The 15,379-nt window shown below is 45.7% G+C and overlaps 1 protein-coding gene across 3 annotated transcripts; it reads right to left on the reverse strand.

Annotated features, from left to right (window-relative positions):
• Window positions 1-1,744: 1,744 nt before the first annotated feature.
• Siglecl1 (SIGLEC family like 1) lies at window positions 1,745-10,260 on the reverse strand. Of its 3 annotated transcripts, none has more exons than XM_063274777.1 (6): window positions 9,849-10,260; window positions 7,525-7,588; window positions 6,513-6,794; window positions 6,058-6,163; window positions 5,130-5,280; window positions 1,745-1,891 (listed from the first exon to the last, which is right to left on the reverse strand). In XM_063274777.1, exons 2-6 carry the CDS (start codon window positions 7,547-7,549, stop codon window positions 1,775-1,777), a joined length of 681 nt encoding a protein of 226 aa, XP_063130847.1. In that variant the 5' UTR covers window positions 7,550-7,588; window positions 9,849-10,260; the 3' UTR covers window positions 1,745-1,774. The 3 variants fall into 3 exon arrangements, with proteins under 3 accessions (XP_063130847.1, XP_063130851.1, NP_001408401.1); XM_063274781.1 differs by lacking the exon at window positions 9,849-10,260 and adding an exon at window positions 9,469-9,726; NM_001421472.1 differs by lacking the exon at window positions 9,849-10,260 and adding an exon at window positions 9,225-9,515 and having other exon boundaries at window positions 1,750-1,891.
• Between the last annotated feature and the right edge of the window lie 5,119 nt (window positions 10,261-15,379).

Here is a 15,379-nt window from a genome sequence, read left to right on the forward strand (position 1 = left end):
AAGGGACCAGACATGAGAGTGGCACTGTGCCTAGGCAAGGGGATCCTGGGTTGTATTAGAGAGTGAGCTAAGCACGAGCCTGTGACAGAACCAGTAAGCAGTGTTCCTCCATAGTTTCACTGTAAGTTCCTGCCTTGACGCAGTGATGGACTGTCATTTGGATGTTGAGCCTAATAGAGCCTTCCTCCTCCAAGCTGCTCCCAGCCAGTGTTCTATCACAGCAACAGACAAACTACAACATAACTTTCCACAGTACCACTCACTGCGCACACGGCGCCCATGTTCCCGTCAGCGAATCTAACATTTATTTGGACAGGTTGGACACATCGGAATCTTTTTCTTTGGTTTCCTTTGGAATGAATACAAATTTCTTTGTGTGTTGGCATTTAGTCTAATCTCTGCCCCACAGTTACCTGGCAACAGCCAGGTGTGCCTGACTCACTGTAAAAGAGGCTGCTTGTCCCCCTCCTCTCCTCCTGCCCGCTTCTTCTCCTCTTGCTCCTGCTCCTTACTTTCTCTCTCCCCATTCCCACCCCCCCTCCATGTGCTCATGGCCAGCCTCTACTCCTCTACTCCTCTCTCTCTCTCTCTCTCTCTCTCTCTCTCTCTCTCTCTCTCTCTTTCTTCCTTTCTCTGTCTCTACTCCTTCAACTCCCCTCCCCATGTCCTGAATAAACTCTATTCTATACTATACCATCCGGTGGCTGGTCCCTCAGGGGGAAGGGATGCCTCAACACGGGCCCACAGAGGCACCCCCTTCCCCTACACCTTACCACACCTCCGCCAGACATATCTTTGGTTTCTCTTTCTTTTTATAAAATACAACACTTTACATCTCCCCAGGAAAGCCATAAAAGCAACAAGAGACATTACAGTTTTCACCTAAGTAGGCTCTCTGCCTCTGTCTTACCTCTGCCCCTTCCAAAGATACCACACACATCATATCTCTCACGCAGAGAACAATCTCTCTCTATAGTCCATCTGCCTATCCCACTGGTTTGCTTCAAACCTTGCAACAGTTCATGAGGAATCCATTCATTTATTCAAGTACTTCACGGACAGTTCTGTGTGCATTTTATATTTTAGGCGCCATTCCCAGTACTGATGGAACAAGGAAGTTCCTGTGACTGACAGGCACATTCCTGCTTCCGAGGAATCGAAATTCTGAGGGTGAGGATGTGGTCCCATGACATAACCTTCCAACGTTTTAACTTTGAATTCAAATTCATCATGGCATATTTTTTTCCACCTGTGTCTCTGGATACCACTTTTCATAGCCTAGTCTCCACTCGAGTATACTTTGTGTGAGCCAACAGAAATTTAAGGCAGAGAGATGGGATGGGAGATCTTGTGCAAAGGGGCCACCTGCTAAGCACTAACGTCAGAATTGGAATAAAAATATAATTGTGTGTGTGTGTGTGTGTGTGTGTGTGTGTGTGTGTGTGTGTGTTTCTGTATGTATGTGTGTGTATCCTCTGTCTTAGTCTTTGTGTCTTCGGGTCAGATTGTGGAACTGGTCATGAAGAAAGGGATGAAATCCCTTGTTTCACAATACCATGTAATCCACACATGCAGCATATACACATAAACTCCCCTCTAACTCTGCCCCACAGTGAGACCCGTATCCTTTGGCTCATCCAAGTAACAAATCAACTAGGTGACTGTCAAAAGTCCTGAGACCAGGGCCAAGAGTAGTCTCCATGCCTTGGCGTGTACGGGATGAATCGAGGCTGAGAGGGCTTACTGAGCTCAAATTCTCAAGACTTCAAGTTTATTATGGACCTGGGGCTTCTGGGGTCTCCATGGGATTTTGTAATTCCCAGGGTAATGGGAACTTTGTATAGGATGCAGTCTCCATGGTCTTCCTCAGCTTTAGATTATCTTCCTTTTCCTGAAAGGTGAGAAAGGAGCAGGGCAGAGAGAGATGATGTAACTGATTTCCAGGGGAAGGAGCCACACCTGAAGTTAAACATGGATCAAATGTTGGCTTAACTTTCCTCACAATACCTTGGCTGGAGCCCACTCACCCTCTCTTTCCCCTCTGACTGCTCCCTGGTGCAACTAGGGACTCCCAGAACGTCCCTCAGATTCCTGAGACATTGTATATGATATCCTCAGGCAAGTTTTTCACTATGCTCTGGATCACCTCACCCTCTGGCTTGGTTCTCTGTCTGTGAGGGCACCTTTCCCTGCCAGCTTGATAATTTGGTCTCTGAGGGCAAGGGCTGAGTCTGACCCATTCCTGGGACCTCACACAGCGCAGCCTGCAGATTAGGAGACGCTGCAGGAAATACCGGTGGGATAAGAGAGATGCCTGTCATTCTGAGATACTGGGTCTTTCTGACCTAAAGAGTACTTTCTGTATGGTCACTGTATCAGTCTATGTGAGTGACTTGGTGCTTACTGTGTTTCTTTAAAATGTGCTTAATTTAGAATGGGTGATTTTTTTAATGTGTTTTAGAAAAGAGACAGACAGACAGACAGACAGACAGACACACACACACACACACACAGAGAGAGAGAGAGAGAGAGAGAGAGAGAGAGAGAGAGAGAGAGAGAGAGAGAGATGCCTGTGCATTGGTCCCCTTTCTTATTGCTGACCAAATAAATACCTGGAGCATAGGGAGGGAAGGTTTATTCTGGTTCACAGTTTAAGAAAACATACAGCCCACTGAGGTGGGGTGGTAATGGAAAGAAGTGTATGAGGCAGCTAGTCACACTGAGTCTCCAGTCAGGAGGCAGAGAACAGACAGAAACCGGGACCAGGATATAGAAGCTTAAGTCACACCACCACACACCCTCATTTCCTTCAGCCAGACTCCACCTCCTAAAGGTTCCATAGTCTCCCATAACAGCACAACCAGCTGAGAAACAAGTGTTTGAATTACACAAGCCTGTGTGTGTGTGTGTGTGTGTGTGTGTGTGTGTGTGTGTGTGTGTGTGTGTTTCATGTTTAAAGCACAGCATATGGTTTATCCGCAAAGAGACACTAGCTCTGTGCACAGGGCGTTGGGAGGGATCTGGTGAGGTGGTTGGAATGAGAAATTTCCTTCATGGACTCCTGTATCCAATCACTTATTCCCCCAGTTAGTGGCATTGTTTAAGGGAGGCCACAGAGCCTGCGTAAGGTGGAGCCCAGCCTTCCTAGAGGAAGCATGTCACTGGGGATGGGCTTTGAGTGTTTATAGTCTCGCCTGGCCCACTTACTCTCTACACCTGGCTTCTTACTTAATTTGAGCATGCAAGATCCCTTCTCTTGCCTGCTACCACCAGCACGGTGGACTCCTAAACCCTCTGGAACCACAAGCCCAACAAACTCTTCCTTGGTTTTGATGTTTTATCAGAACAACAGAAGGTAACTAATAACAGCAGGGTGCCAACGGCCCTGCAGACTCACAGACCCCAAATAAGAATGAGGCAAGCACTAGTCCATCCAAGACATCCTGGGGCTGTAGGGTTCAGGGCGAAGGAAGGGGCAACCTGGCATTTGGTTTGGTTGAGAAATTAGACCCAGACTCTCGTGTGTTGAACATTTGTTCTCCAGCTGGAGGTACTGCTTTGGGAAGTTGTAGAACACTTGGGGACGGATGAATGGCTGTAACAGGTGGATCAGTGAGGGTGGACCTTTGGGAGTTAGAGGCTGGGCTTGCTTCCTGCCTGAGCTCTCTGCTCCTGGAGGGGGGCAGTTAACGTGTTTTTATTTATGTGTGTTTGTGTGACTATATGAGCATATGTGCACATGCCCACAGAGGCCAGAGAGGGCATGGGATCCTCTAGAACTAAGTTACAGTCAGTTGTGAGCTGTCTGATGTATATGCTTGGAACAGAACTCAGGTCCTCTGGAAAGAACAGGAAGTGCTCTTAACCACCAAGCCATGTCTCCAACCAGAAAGGTTTGTTTTGGCTCATAGCTCAAGGTATAGTCCTTCATAATGGGGAACTCAAGGCAGCAGGAACTTGAAGCAGCTCATCACATCCCCACCACAGTCAGAAAACACAGAAATGAACTTATGCGGGCTAGCTAGTGTTCAGCTCTGTTTCTCCACTTATACGGTTCAGGATCCCAGACAGGGAATGATGCCACCCACGGTGGACAGGCCTTCCTACCTCAATCAGTGAAATCAAGACAGGCTCCACAGGCATGTCTCCTGAGTATTTCTATATTCTGTCCAGCTGACAGCTAACACTGATCATCACAGACTGTATCCCTTGACCATGAGCCAAAATAAATCCTTTAAGTTGTTCCTGTCAGGTATTTGGTCACAGAGCTGAGACTTAAGGATTAACTAGTCTCCAAGCACTTGGCACTGACTTGGGCCTGAATCTGTAGGTGGCTGCTGGCTGCTGAACGCCAGAGGCCAAACCTGCGGTTTCCACTCTGATGCTACTAACTGCTAGAGAGTGTGTGGGTGGAATTAATTCACTCCCCTGTGGGGATTCAGTGTGTGTGTGTGTGTGTGTGTGTGTGTGTGTGTGTGTGTGTATACATATGGTATGTATGTATGTGTGTATATATGTATGTATGTCTATATATGGAGTGTGTCTGTGACTGGTGTATGTGTGTATTATATTTATGTGTGTTGTGTGCATATGTATGTGTGTATATATATGTATGGAGTATGTATATGTGTGTATGTGTGTGTATGTATGCATGTATGTAAGTATGTGTCTGCATATGTGTGTGTTGTATGCATATGGTCAGTATGTAGGTATATATGGATGTGTATGTGTGGTGTATGTGGCATGTATGTATATTGTGCATATACACACGTATGTGGTATTTATGATGTGTCTGTATGTCTATGTGTTTATATGTATGATATGTTTATAGAGTGTATGTGTGTGGTATGTTTAGTGAGTCTATGTTTATGTGTATATGCTGCATGTGTGTGTGTGGTGTATAGAGACTGAGTTTTGATAATTCTAATTACCCTATAAACTATGTATCTTAATTTATCCCATGAGGCTCTTGGAGCCTCAACTTCAGTATCTGTACAATAACCTGCAAGCTCATCATGCCTTATACAGGCTCAGGCTGGGCAGCATCTCTCCAAAGCAGCATGCAAGTCTTCTCCCACTAACACTGTTCCGCTTGACCGGATTCCTTTTTGGGGGGAAGGGGCACTCACCAAGAGCTGATCCTCAGAGGGTGGCTCACTTCTGGATTTCCTGGGCTTTGGGGGCTTCACATGGGATGCCTGGTCTGTTCCAGCCGTAGAGCCCTGCTGTGCCCTCATCTGCACACACTTCTTTGCCTGCTTCATCTTGAGAAGTTTCATTCTGAGGAAATGTGTTTCTGCTCAGTTCCTCTCTGCCTCCCCATGTGGGCTCTGGTTTTGATCAGCATCCAAGTCTGGAGTCTCAACAGTACCGCCAGCTTGTTGTTTTTATCGAGGAAAAGCCACCCAACTTCTCTGCAAGTTCATCTCTTAACTACAGAGCCATCTCTGCACTTGCTTGTCATTTGACTGACTGATTGATTGATTGATTGATTGATTGATTGATTATTGAGACATGTATCCTTCCAAGCCAGTCTTGAACTCACTACATTAAAAATGCCCTTACACTTCTCGTCTTCCTGTCTCCACCTCCTGATGCTGGGAATATGGGCACACAACATCACACTCAGGTTATACAGTGCTGGGGATCGAACCCATGGCTCCGTGTATGCCAGGCAAGCACTCTACCACCTGAGCAATATTCTCAGCCTGCATTTGCCTTTGAACACACCTCCTCTTCATGCTGTACCACTGCGCGCCTCTCCTCCTCTCCTCCTGATAGACAGCCAGCCAGTCCCAATTACTACCCTTCTTGCTGCCAGATAGGATTAGAGGGGTTGCTTATGATGCCGTTAGTAACTTTATGAGACAGGGTGCTTGCTCTGCAGCTCACCTGGTGATAAAGCAAGAAACCCTTGCTGGATCTAGATGCTAGCACTGTGCTCTTGCACTTCCTCAGCCTCTGGAGCCCTGACATAAGTAAACCTTTGTGCTTCATAAATGAGCTCATCTCAGCTGTTTTGTTGCAGTAACATAAAACGAGCTAAGGCATACTCACATGAAGGGGAGGAGGCAGAGAAAAAATAGTGTGACTGCCAAGGTCGCGTAGACAACACCTTGTAACAGAGCTTCAAGAAAAATCTGGGGAGCCAAAGGGCCCCTTCCTGAAAATAGAAGGCATTTTGGTAAGGCTTTCTTTATATAAGTAAAAACATATCTCTAAATTATATTTATTTGGGGGGGGTGGAGAGGCATCACACGCACCACAGTGTGCATGTGGAGGTCAGAGGTGCAGTAGTCTGTTCTCTCCTCCCACCCTGTGGCACCTGGGGATTGAACTCAGGCTGTCAGCCTTGGCAGCAAGCACCCTTTCCCTGTTGAGCCATCTTGTACTCCCCCAGGAAGCCGTTAAGACCTCAGAATTGGATTCCAAGCTGTGACTCCTCTCCCTGCCTCAGTGCCAGTCCTTCCCTGTTCACTGCCCTCTCCCAGTCTCCAGGTCCCCACACTCACTCGACATCAGTAGGATGCTCAAACCATCGATTCCATGTTGGTTCTTTCCCTCACAGAGAAGAACTGTGCCCATTTCTGGGTCCTTGGCCAGGCTGAGGGTGCTGTTGTCCCAGGGACCAAGTGTGGTAGAGGTCACCTGGAGGTGACCATGTCCACTGTTCACATCCACAGGAGTACCATCCACCCACCACTGCACAGAGGGAGTGGGGATCCCATGGAAGGAACAGCTGCACTGCAATGTCTTCTCCACAGAGCAGAAGGAGTTAAGCAGTCTGGCAGGTTCTGTGGAGAGGGAGGGTCAGGATCAGGGGTCAGGGGTCAGGAATGAGACCTGACTTTCCTTTTTCATCTTCCTTCAGGACTCAGCCTTCTTTTTTATGTTGCCCACACTGGGGGTGAAACTCAAAGCCTCCTACATGCTGAATAATGCTTTACCACTGAGCCACACTCTCAGCCCCTCACTGGGAGATTCTAGGCAGAGGCTCTACCACTGAGCCATGACCCAGCTCCTCACTGGGAGATTCTAAGCAGGGGCTCTGCCACTGAGCCATGACCCAACTCCTCACTGGGAGATTCTAGGCAGGGGCTCTGCCACTGAGCCATGACCCAACTCCTCACTGGGAGATTCTAGGCAGAGGCTCTACCACTGAGCCATGACCCAGTCCCTCACTGGGAGATTCTAGGCAGAGGCTCTACCACTGAGCCATGACCCAGCTCCTCACTGGTGGATTCTAGGCAGAGGCTCTACCACTGAGCCATGACCCAACTCCTCACTGGGAGATTCTAGGCAGAGGCTCTACCACTGAGCCATGACCCAGCTCCTCACTGGGAGATTCTAGGCAGGGGCTCTCCTGCTGAACTATGCTCTCAGCACCTTCCTGGGGGATTCTAGACACAGAGATGATGTCTAATCCAGAATTACTCTGCCCCATACACTCTTCTCTCCTCTTTCTTCACAGTCCCATCTGCAGCTACCCCAGACAGCTCTAGAAGTGCTGTTTGTCCGACTCACCGAGGTGTGAATGTGGCAGGTCCATATGCAACAGCAAGAATTCCCAGGCACACAGTGCTATTCCCTGTGGGGAATGAGGTGGTGAGAGAAGATGAGGAGGTGGGTGAGCAGAAACATCCTTGACAAGCGGGTACTTGAGACCCTCTTGGTCATCCCAAGCATCGGATGACCCGGAGAAGCAAGTACGTGGGACAAGATGCTCAGGTGTATCTAGGGATAGGGAACATCCACTAAGACCCTCTGTGCAGCCCCGATACTGCGTATTGGGGTGTTTCAAGCTCTCAAAAGCTAGTAGGGATGCATGGAAAGATGGTTCACCACGCAGAGATGGGGTCAAGACGTGTGTTTCTTTGGACTTCTTCCACTGGGGCTATTTAAGAAATGGCCAGGTTGGGAATGACTGTGGGTCAGGTGACCATGGAAGAGGCCTCTGTTGTTGAGAAAGAATGGTGTACTTGAGTTGAAATGTGAGGGGTAGGGGACAGATTCAGAGGGGCGGGTAGAATTTAGACTTTTTGGTGTTCCTTGCACTGTCCAGAAATGAGTCTGAATACATCAATCAGAAGCTCATAGCTCACACCTGTAATCACATCACTTGGAAGACAGAAACGGGAAGATCGCTATAACTGGCTGTAGAGACCAGGCTAGTGTCTGGCTCCTGAGTACCAGGATTACAGGAAAACCTACAAAGAATGATTGCTCCTACCCTCATGGCACAAGGACGCTCAGGTTTCCCGGTTACAAACATTCCTTACGTTCACACTGAACATGAGCCTCATTTTTGTTCTGTCGACTTTTCTCTTTCTTTTTTTTTTCCAACTTAAAAAAACCTCTCTGGAGGGGGCTGGGGAGATGGCTCAGTGGTTAAGAGCACTGACCGCTCTTCCGGAGGTCCTGAGTTCAAATCCCAGCAACCACATGGTGGCTCACAACCATCTGTCATGAGATCCGATGCCGTTTTCAGGTGTGTTTATATATAATAAATAAATCTTTTTTAAAAAAAGACTTGAAGACAGAGTAAAGGAATTGAACCATTAAAAAAACAGCCTCTCTGGATATTGGAATAAACCCAATCTGCATCCTGGCCCAAGCTTTGCCGGCAAATCACCACATCACCCTGGTCAAATATCACCTCATCTCCACTTTTGTTTTTAGATTCACATCACATGAGTGGGATTTGTTGCTGGAGAAGTAGGGATCCATCTAGCTTTATAATTCTGACTTCTTCCTGCTCTTCTCTGCCAGACTTGAAGGAGTACATCTGGGATGGCTCCTCATGGATCCCTTCCTGGCGTTCCTTTGCTCATCACTTCTCCTCGTTTTACTTCATGTCTTGTTCTCAGGGCTCCACGAAATTATTGTCCCTTGGCACACTTCTATCTGCCTCTCTCCTTAACCCTCTTGCTAGCCAAGTGCTCTCCAACTGTTAGATTTTTTTTTCTCTTTGTTTGGTTTTACATGGAGTCTGATGTAGCCCAGGCTGGTCTTTCTATATAGCTGAGGATGACCTTGAAATCCTGATTCTCCTGCCTCCACCTCCCAAGAGCTAAGATAATTAGCGTGTAATTAGAATTAATTTACCAAGAGACTGGTGGGAGCCAAATTAATGTATTAACCTGGCAGGTATGACAGATATGGATTATTGGATTACTGATTTACACATCTAGCTCACATGGGCACTAAATTGATCATTAACTCACAGGCTTCTGGCTTGTTCTATTAGTAGAATGGTGATCCACTAGCTTCTTTTCAGGTTAACTTGGTGACACACTGAAAGTGACTGAGGGGTGACAGGATGAAGAAGAGTGCGACAGAGACAGGACAAATAAGTGACAGAGGGATGACAGGTTGGCCGGGTAACTGAGGGGAGCAAGATAAACAGCTGGCCAAGTACTGAAGACTGACAGGCTGGCTAGCATAGAAAGAGGCACTCGGCGAACCGACCAGTGTGCAGTCACTCTCTGCCGATCCAGAATTGGCTTTGGATGAACCAAGAAGCTCGCGGTACCTCGGTGCTGAGGTTACTGAGCGGCCTAACCGCTCTGTGGCTGCCTCGTGAGAGGTCCAAGGATGCCACTAGCTGAGGACTGTTTGACTAAGGGAGAAACTCCATGTCCCAAGAAACTCATCAGGGACAAACAATGTCCATGCACAAGAATTCCTAGACCCTCCCACAGGCCCAGGCAGCCCATCTGTCTGCCAGGCTCTAGCCACAAGAAGGCCCATGACAGGCTCTGCACTGAGGGCGGGGGGCACATGGGCGTGTGTGTCTGTCTATCTGTCTGCCTGTCTGTCAGTGACCTGGTGAAGTATAAGCATCTTACTCAGCAGCCAACGAATAACTGGGCTCCCACGGTACAGCCAATCAGCAAGGTTAACGATGCACAGCCACCACAGTCTGGAGCTGAACGTGCATGTCCCGCCCCTCTTTGTTGTGGCTCTGAGCCAATCAGAAGCTACTATGAGACGCTGGACCTTTGGCACGAGTTTCCTCAGCAAGGCCTTTCTTGACCACTCTCATCAAATCACACCTTCGCCTCCAATCCTGCTCACTCCTTTCCCTGTTGGTAAGCCCTGCTTGATTTTCTTCTACTTTACTCATGACATATACTTTCCGACCCATTTCACATTTTCAAAAGGGCTTTTTAGCTAATACATTATCTTAAATTTGTATTTATTGACTGCCTCACTAAGACTACACACCTTGTAGTTATTGTCACATTTTGTTGTTTTTACACCCGTCTCTCTGGGTTGAAATACTAACTGTGCTTCATACTCTTCAAAGAATCTAGCTTTAATCATGAGCAAGGTGAAGGAGCAGGACATCAGGGATTCACGGGCTGTGTCTAGTCTATGCTTAGCTTTCTAAGATGCTGTCAAATGCACGAACACTTTACAACCTGCTCTTTATCAACCACACATGATAAGAGTCATTTTATAAATTTAGCCATTCTGGGGTGTGTGTGTGTGTGTGTGTGTGTGTGTGAGAGAGAGAGAGAGAGAGAGAGAGAGAGAGAGAGAGAGAGAGAGAGAGAGAGAGAGATTGTGGTTCACTGAGATTTTAATTTGCATTTGTCTGAGAATCAATATAATTCTGTTTTTCAAATTAATTATTTACTTTACATCCCAACTGCAGTTTCTCCTCCCCGCTCTGCTCCCAATCCTCCCCCTCCCCCTTTCCCTTCCCCTCAATCCACCCCTCCTCCCTTTCTTTTTAGAAAAAGAGCAGCCTTGTGTAGCTATTAACCAGCCTTGGCACATCATCTTGAAGCAAGACAAGGATCATCTTCTCCTATTGAGACCAGATGAGGCAGCCCAGGAGTGGGAAAGGGTTTCAAAGGCAGGCAACCAAGTCAGAGAAGTCCCCCGTTCCTGCTGTTAGAGGAGTCCCACGTGAAGACCAAGCTATACAACTGTTACACATGCACAGAGGGCCCAGGTCTATCCCATGCATGCTCTTGGGTTGTCAGTTCAGTCTCTGTGAGCCCCTATGGGCCCAGGTTAGTTGATTCTGCATGTTTTCTTGTGGTATCCTTGACCCTTCTGGCTCCTACAATCCTCCCTCCCTCCTCTTCTGCAGGATTCCTCGAGCTCCGCCTAATGTCTGACCATGGGTCTTTGCATCCCTTTCCATTCCATTGCTGGGTGAAGCCTGTCTGATGGCAGTTGTGCTGTGTTCTTGTCTGCAAGTATAGTAGAATATCACTAACAGTGTCAGGGGTGGGCTTCCTCCCATGGGATGAGTCTCAAGCTGGACCAGTCATTGGTTGTCCAGTCCCTCAATTTCTTTACCCCTTCACATCCTACAGACAGAGCAAAGTGTAAGTCAAAGTTTTTATGGCTGGGTTAGTGTCCCAGTCCTTCCATTGGAACTCTTGCTTGGTTACAGATGGCCAGTTCAGGCTCTATGTTCCCCATTGCTAAGAGTTGTATCAAGGGTCACTCTCATACATTTCTAAGAGTTTCCATTGTCCAAGGTTTCTAGCTCATTTTAGAAACGCACCCCCTCCAATTCCAGCTGTCTCTTCAAGCATTCTCTTCCTCCATCCCCATCCCACCTGATCCCCCTGTTCCCATCCCTCCCCTCCCCCACAAAGTACCCTTTCATCCATGATGTCTATTTTATTTCCCCTTCTCAGTGAGAGTCACACATGTCCCTGTACACCACCTTTGTTACTCAGCTTCTTTAGGTCTGTGGGTGGTAGCTAATATCCACTTAAGTGAGCACCTACTATGTTTGTCTTTCTGGGTCTGGGTTACCTTACTCGGGACGATCTATCTATCTATCTATCTATCTATCTACTCTCTTTCCTTCCTTCCTTCCTTTCTTCCTTTCTTTCTTTCCTTCTTTCTTTCTTTCTTCACATTACATCCAGATCGCTGTCCCTCCTCCCGATTCCCTCCTCCCACAGCACCTACCTCCATCCCTATACCCCTTCTCCTCTGAGAGAGTGGAACCAGAAACCCCCACTCCCCAGGTATCCTCCAACCCTGACACATCAAATCTCGCAGGGCTTCTTCTCCCACTGAGGCCAGACAAGATAGCTGAATTAGGGGAATGGCTTCCATAGATAGGCAAGAGATTTAGGGATAACCCAAACTCCAGTTGTTTGTGACCCACATAAAGACCCAGATGCACATCTGCTACATATGTGCTGGGGGGGCCCAAGTCCAGCCCTTGTATGCTCTTTGTTTGGTAGTTCAGCCTCTGAGAGGCCTCAAGGATCCAGGTTAGTTGGCTGTTGGCCTTCTTGTAGAGTTCCTATCCTCCTCAGGGCCCTAAATCTATCACCCAAGTTTTCCATAAGAATCCCCAAGCAATATTTGACTGTGGGTCTCTGCATCAGTCTGAATCAGCTACTGGGTGAACCTCTCAGAAGACAGCTGTGCTAAGCTCCCAATCTGTAGGTTGCCATTTTGTCCTAATGACAGTATCCCTTTGCCTCACAGAAGATTTTCAGTTTCATGAGATCCCTGAACCATGGGTGTTCTGTTCAGGAAGTTTTCTCCGGTATCAATGTGTTCAAGTATTGCCCACATTCTGTTCTATTTGATTTAGTGTATCTGGTTTTATGTTGAGGTCTTTGCTCCACTTGGGTTTGAGTTTTGTGCAGGGTGATAGATATGTATTTATTTCCATTCTCTACATGCAGGCATCCAGTTAGAACAGCACCATTTGTTGAAGGTGCTTCCTTTTTTCCATTGTATGATTTTGGCTTCTTGATTCAAAAATCAAGCATTCATGGGTATGTAGGTTTATCTCAGGGTCTTCAATTCAGTTCCATTGATCAGCTTGTCTTTCTATACCAATACCATGCAGGATTTTTTTTAATCACTATTGCTCTGTAGTACAGTTTGTGGTCGGGATGGTAATACTTCCCAAAGATCTTTTATTGTTCAGGACTGTTTAAGCTATCATGAGTTTTTTTGTTTTTCCATATGAAGTTGAGATTTGCTCTTTTAAGGTCTGTAAAGGATTGTGTTGGAATTTTGATGGAAATTGCATTGAATATGTAAATTGCTTTTGGTAAGATGGCCATTATAGTATAATGCCCACTGTGTTAATGCTACCGATCCTTGAGCATGGAAGGTCTTCCCATCCTCTTATATTTCTTCAATTTCTCTCTTCAGTGACTTGAAGTTCTTGTCATATAGATCTTTAACTTGCTTGGTTAGAATTATACCAAGATATTTTATATTACTCATAGCTATTATAAAGCATGTTGTTCCCTCAACTTCTTTCTCTGCCTATTTATCATTTGTATAAAGGAAGGCTACTGATTTCTTTGAGTTAATGTATCCAGCCACTTTGCTGAAGGTGTTTATTAGCTGTAAGAGTTCCCTAGTAGAATTTGGGGTGGCTTATGTATACTATGATATCATCTGCAAATAGTGATACTTTGACTTCTTCCTTTCCAATTTATATCCCCTTGATGTCCTTTGGTTGTCTTATTACTCCGCTAGAACTTCAAGCACTATATTGAATAGATAGGGACACAGAGGGCAGCCTTGCCTTATCCCTGATTTTAATTCAGTTGCTTCAAGTTTTTCTCCATTTAACTTGATCTCAGCTATTGGCTTGGTGTATCTTGCTTTTAATTTGTTTATGTATGTGTTTTGTATCCCTCATCTCTCTCAGACTTTTAACATGAAAGGGTGTTGGATTTTGTCAAGTGCTTTTTCAGCATCAAATTAGATGATAATTTGATTTTTCCTTCAGTTTGTTTATATGGTGGATTATGTTGATGGATTTTCATATATTGAACCATCCCTGCATCCCTGGGTTGAAATCTACTTGATCACGATGGATAATGTTTCTATGCGTTACTGAATTCTGTTTTCAAACATTTTATTAAGTATTTTTGCATCAATGATCATACAAGAAGTTGGCCCAAAATCCTCTTTCTTTGTTGAGTTTTTGTATTGTTTAGGTATCATAGTGACTTAGGCCTCATAGAATGAATTTTCTGTGTTCCTCCTGTTTCTATTTTGTGGAATAGTTTGAGGAGTATTGCTATTACCTCTTCTTTGAAAGTCTGGGAGAATTCTGCACTAAATCCATCTGGCCCTGGGCTTTTGCTTGTTGGGAGACTTTAAATGACTGCTTCTATTTCCTTACGGGTTACAGAGCCTTTTAAATAGTTTACTTGATCTTGACTTAACTTTGGTAAGTGGTATATGTCTAAAAATACCCATTTTATTAAGATTTTCCAATTTTGTGGAGTATAGGCTTTTGAAGTAAGATCTAATGAGTCTTTGAATTTCCCCAGTGTATGTTATGTCTCCATTTTCATTTCTGATTTTGTTAATTTGGATACAGTCTTTTTGTCTTTTGGTTAGTTTAGCAAAGATTCTGTCTATTTGTTTTGATTTTCTCAAAGAACCAGCTCTTGGTTTTGCTGATTCTTTGTTCTGTTTTCTTTGCTTATAATTGATTTCAGCCCTGGTTTTGACTATTTTCTGCCTTCTCCTCCTCTTCAATGTGCTTGCTTCTTTTTTCTAGAGCTTTCAGGTGTTCCTTTAAATTCTTGGTATGAGAACTTTCTAATTTCTTTATGGAGACACTTAGTGCTATGAACATTCCTCTTGACACTGATTTCATTGTGTCCCATCAATTGGAAATGATGTGCCTTCCTTTTCCTTTTTTTCTGCGTCTTGGGAGTTTTATTGTTTTTCTAAGACAGGAAGATAGCAGGACTCCAATAAAACTGGAATAAAAGTTTTATTGGAAAAGCTTGGAGCAGGAAGAAGGGACTGCACATCACCCTCTGTCTCTGCCTTCTCATTCACACCATTCACTATTCCGAAGCCTGAGTAAATCCCAGCTAAGGAGTTTCTTTGAAGCTTGATTCCAGATGTTCTGGCTTCCTCAGCTGGTGGTTCCATCTCTGAATTTTATGGTTAAAAACAAGTATGGTGCAAAAGTATCCAGAGCAGCTCTCGGATGGGTCCTGTGCAAACATTCTTAACCCAGTCCCAAGTGAAGACTAGAGTGTCTCTCACTGCTTTCCCTCCTTGCGTGAAACCTTCCTGTAAATGGATTTGATTCTGATAATTTGATCATTAGAATCCAGTCTCCATGAGAGCAGGGATATTTGTCTTGGTTTCGTTTGATTTTTTTTTGACATTTGAGACAGGGTTTCGCTCTGTAGCCCAGACTAGCCTCCATCTCTTGAGATTTCTACTTCAGCCTTCCAAACGCTGGATTTCAGCCTGAACACACTCATTCGGGATCTCTATTGCTTGCAGGATGGTCAGCAGTCATAGATAGTGAGTAAACAAGTTAAGTCAGAGTCCAGGGGATCAACTGCAAGTGTTCTGGGTCTGAGTCCTTTTGATAGACAAGGAGAATGAT

This window comes from Rattus norvegicus, chromosome 1 (genome assembly GCF_036323735.1).
Source record: "Rattus norvegicus strain BN/NHsdMcwi chromosome 1, GRCr8, whole genome shotgun sequence".
Lineage (NCBI taxonomy): Eukaryota > Metazoa > Chordata > Mammalia > Rodentia > Muridae > Rattus > Rattus norvegicus.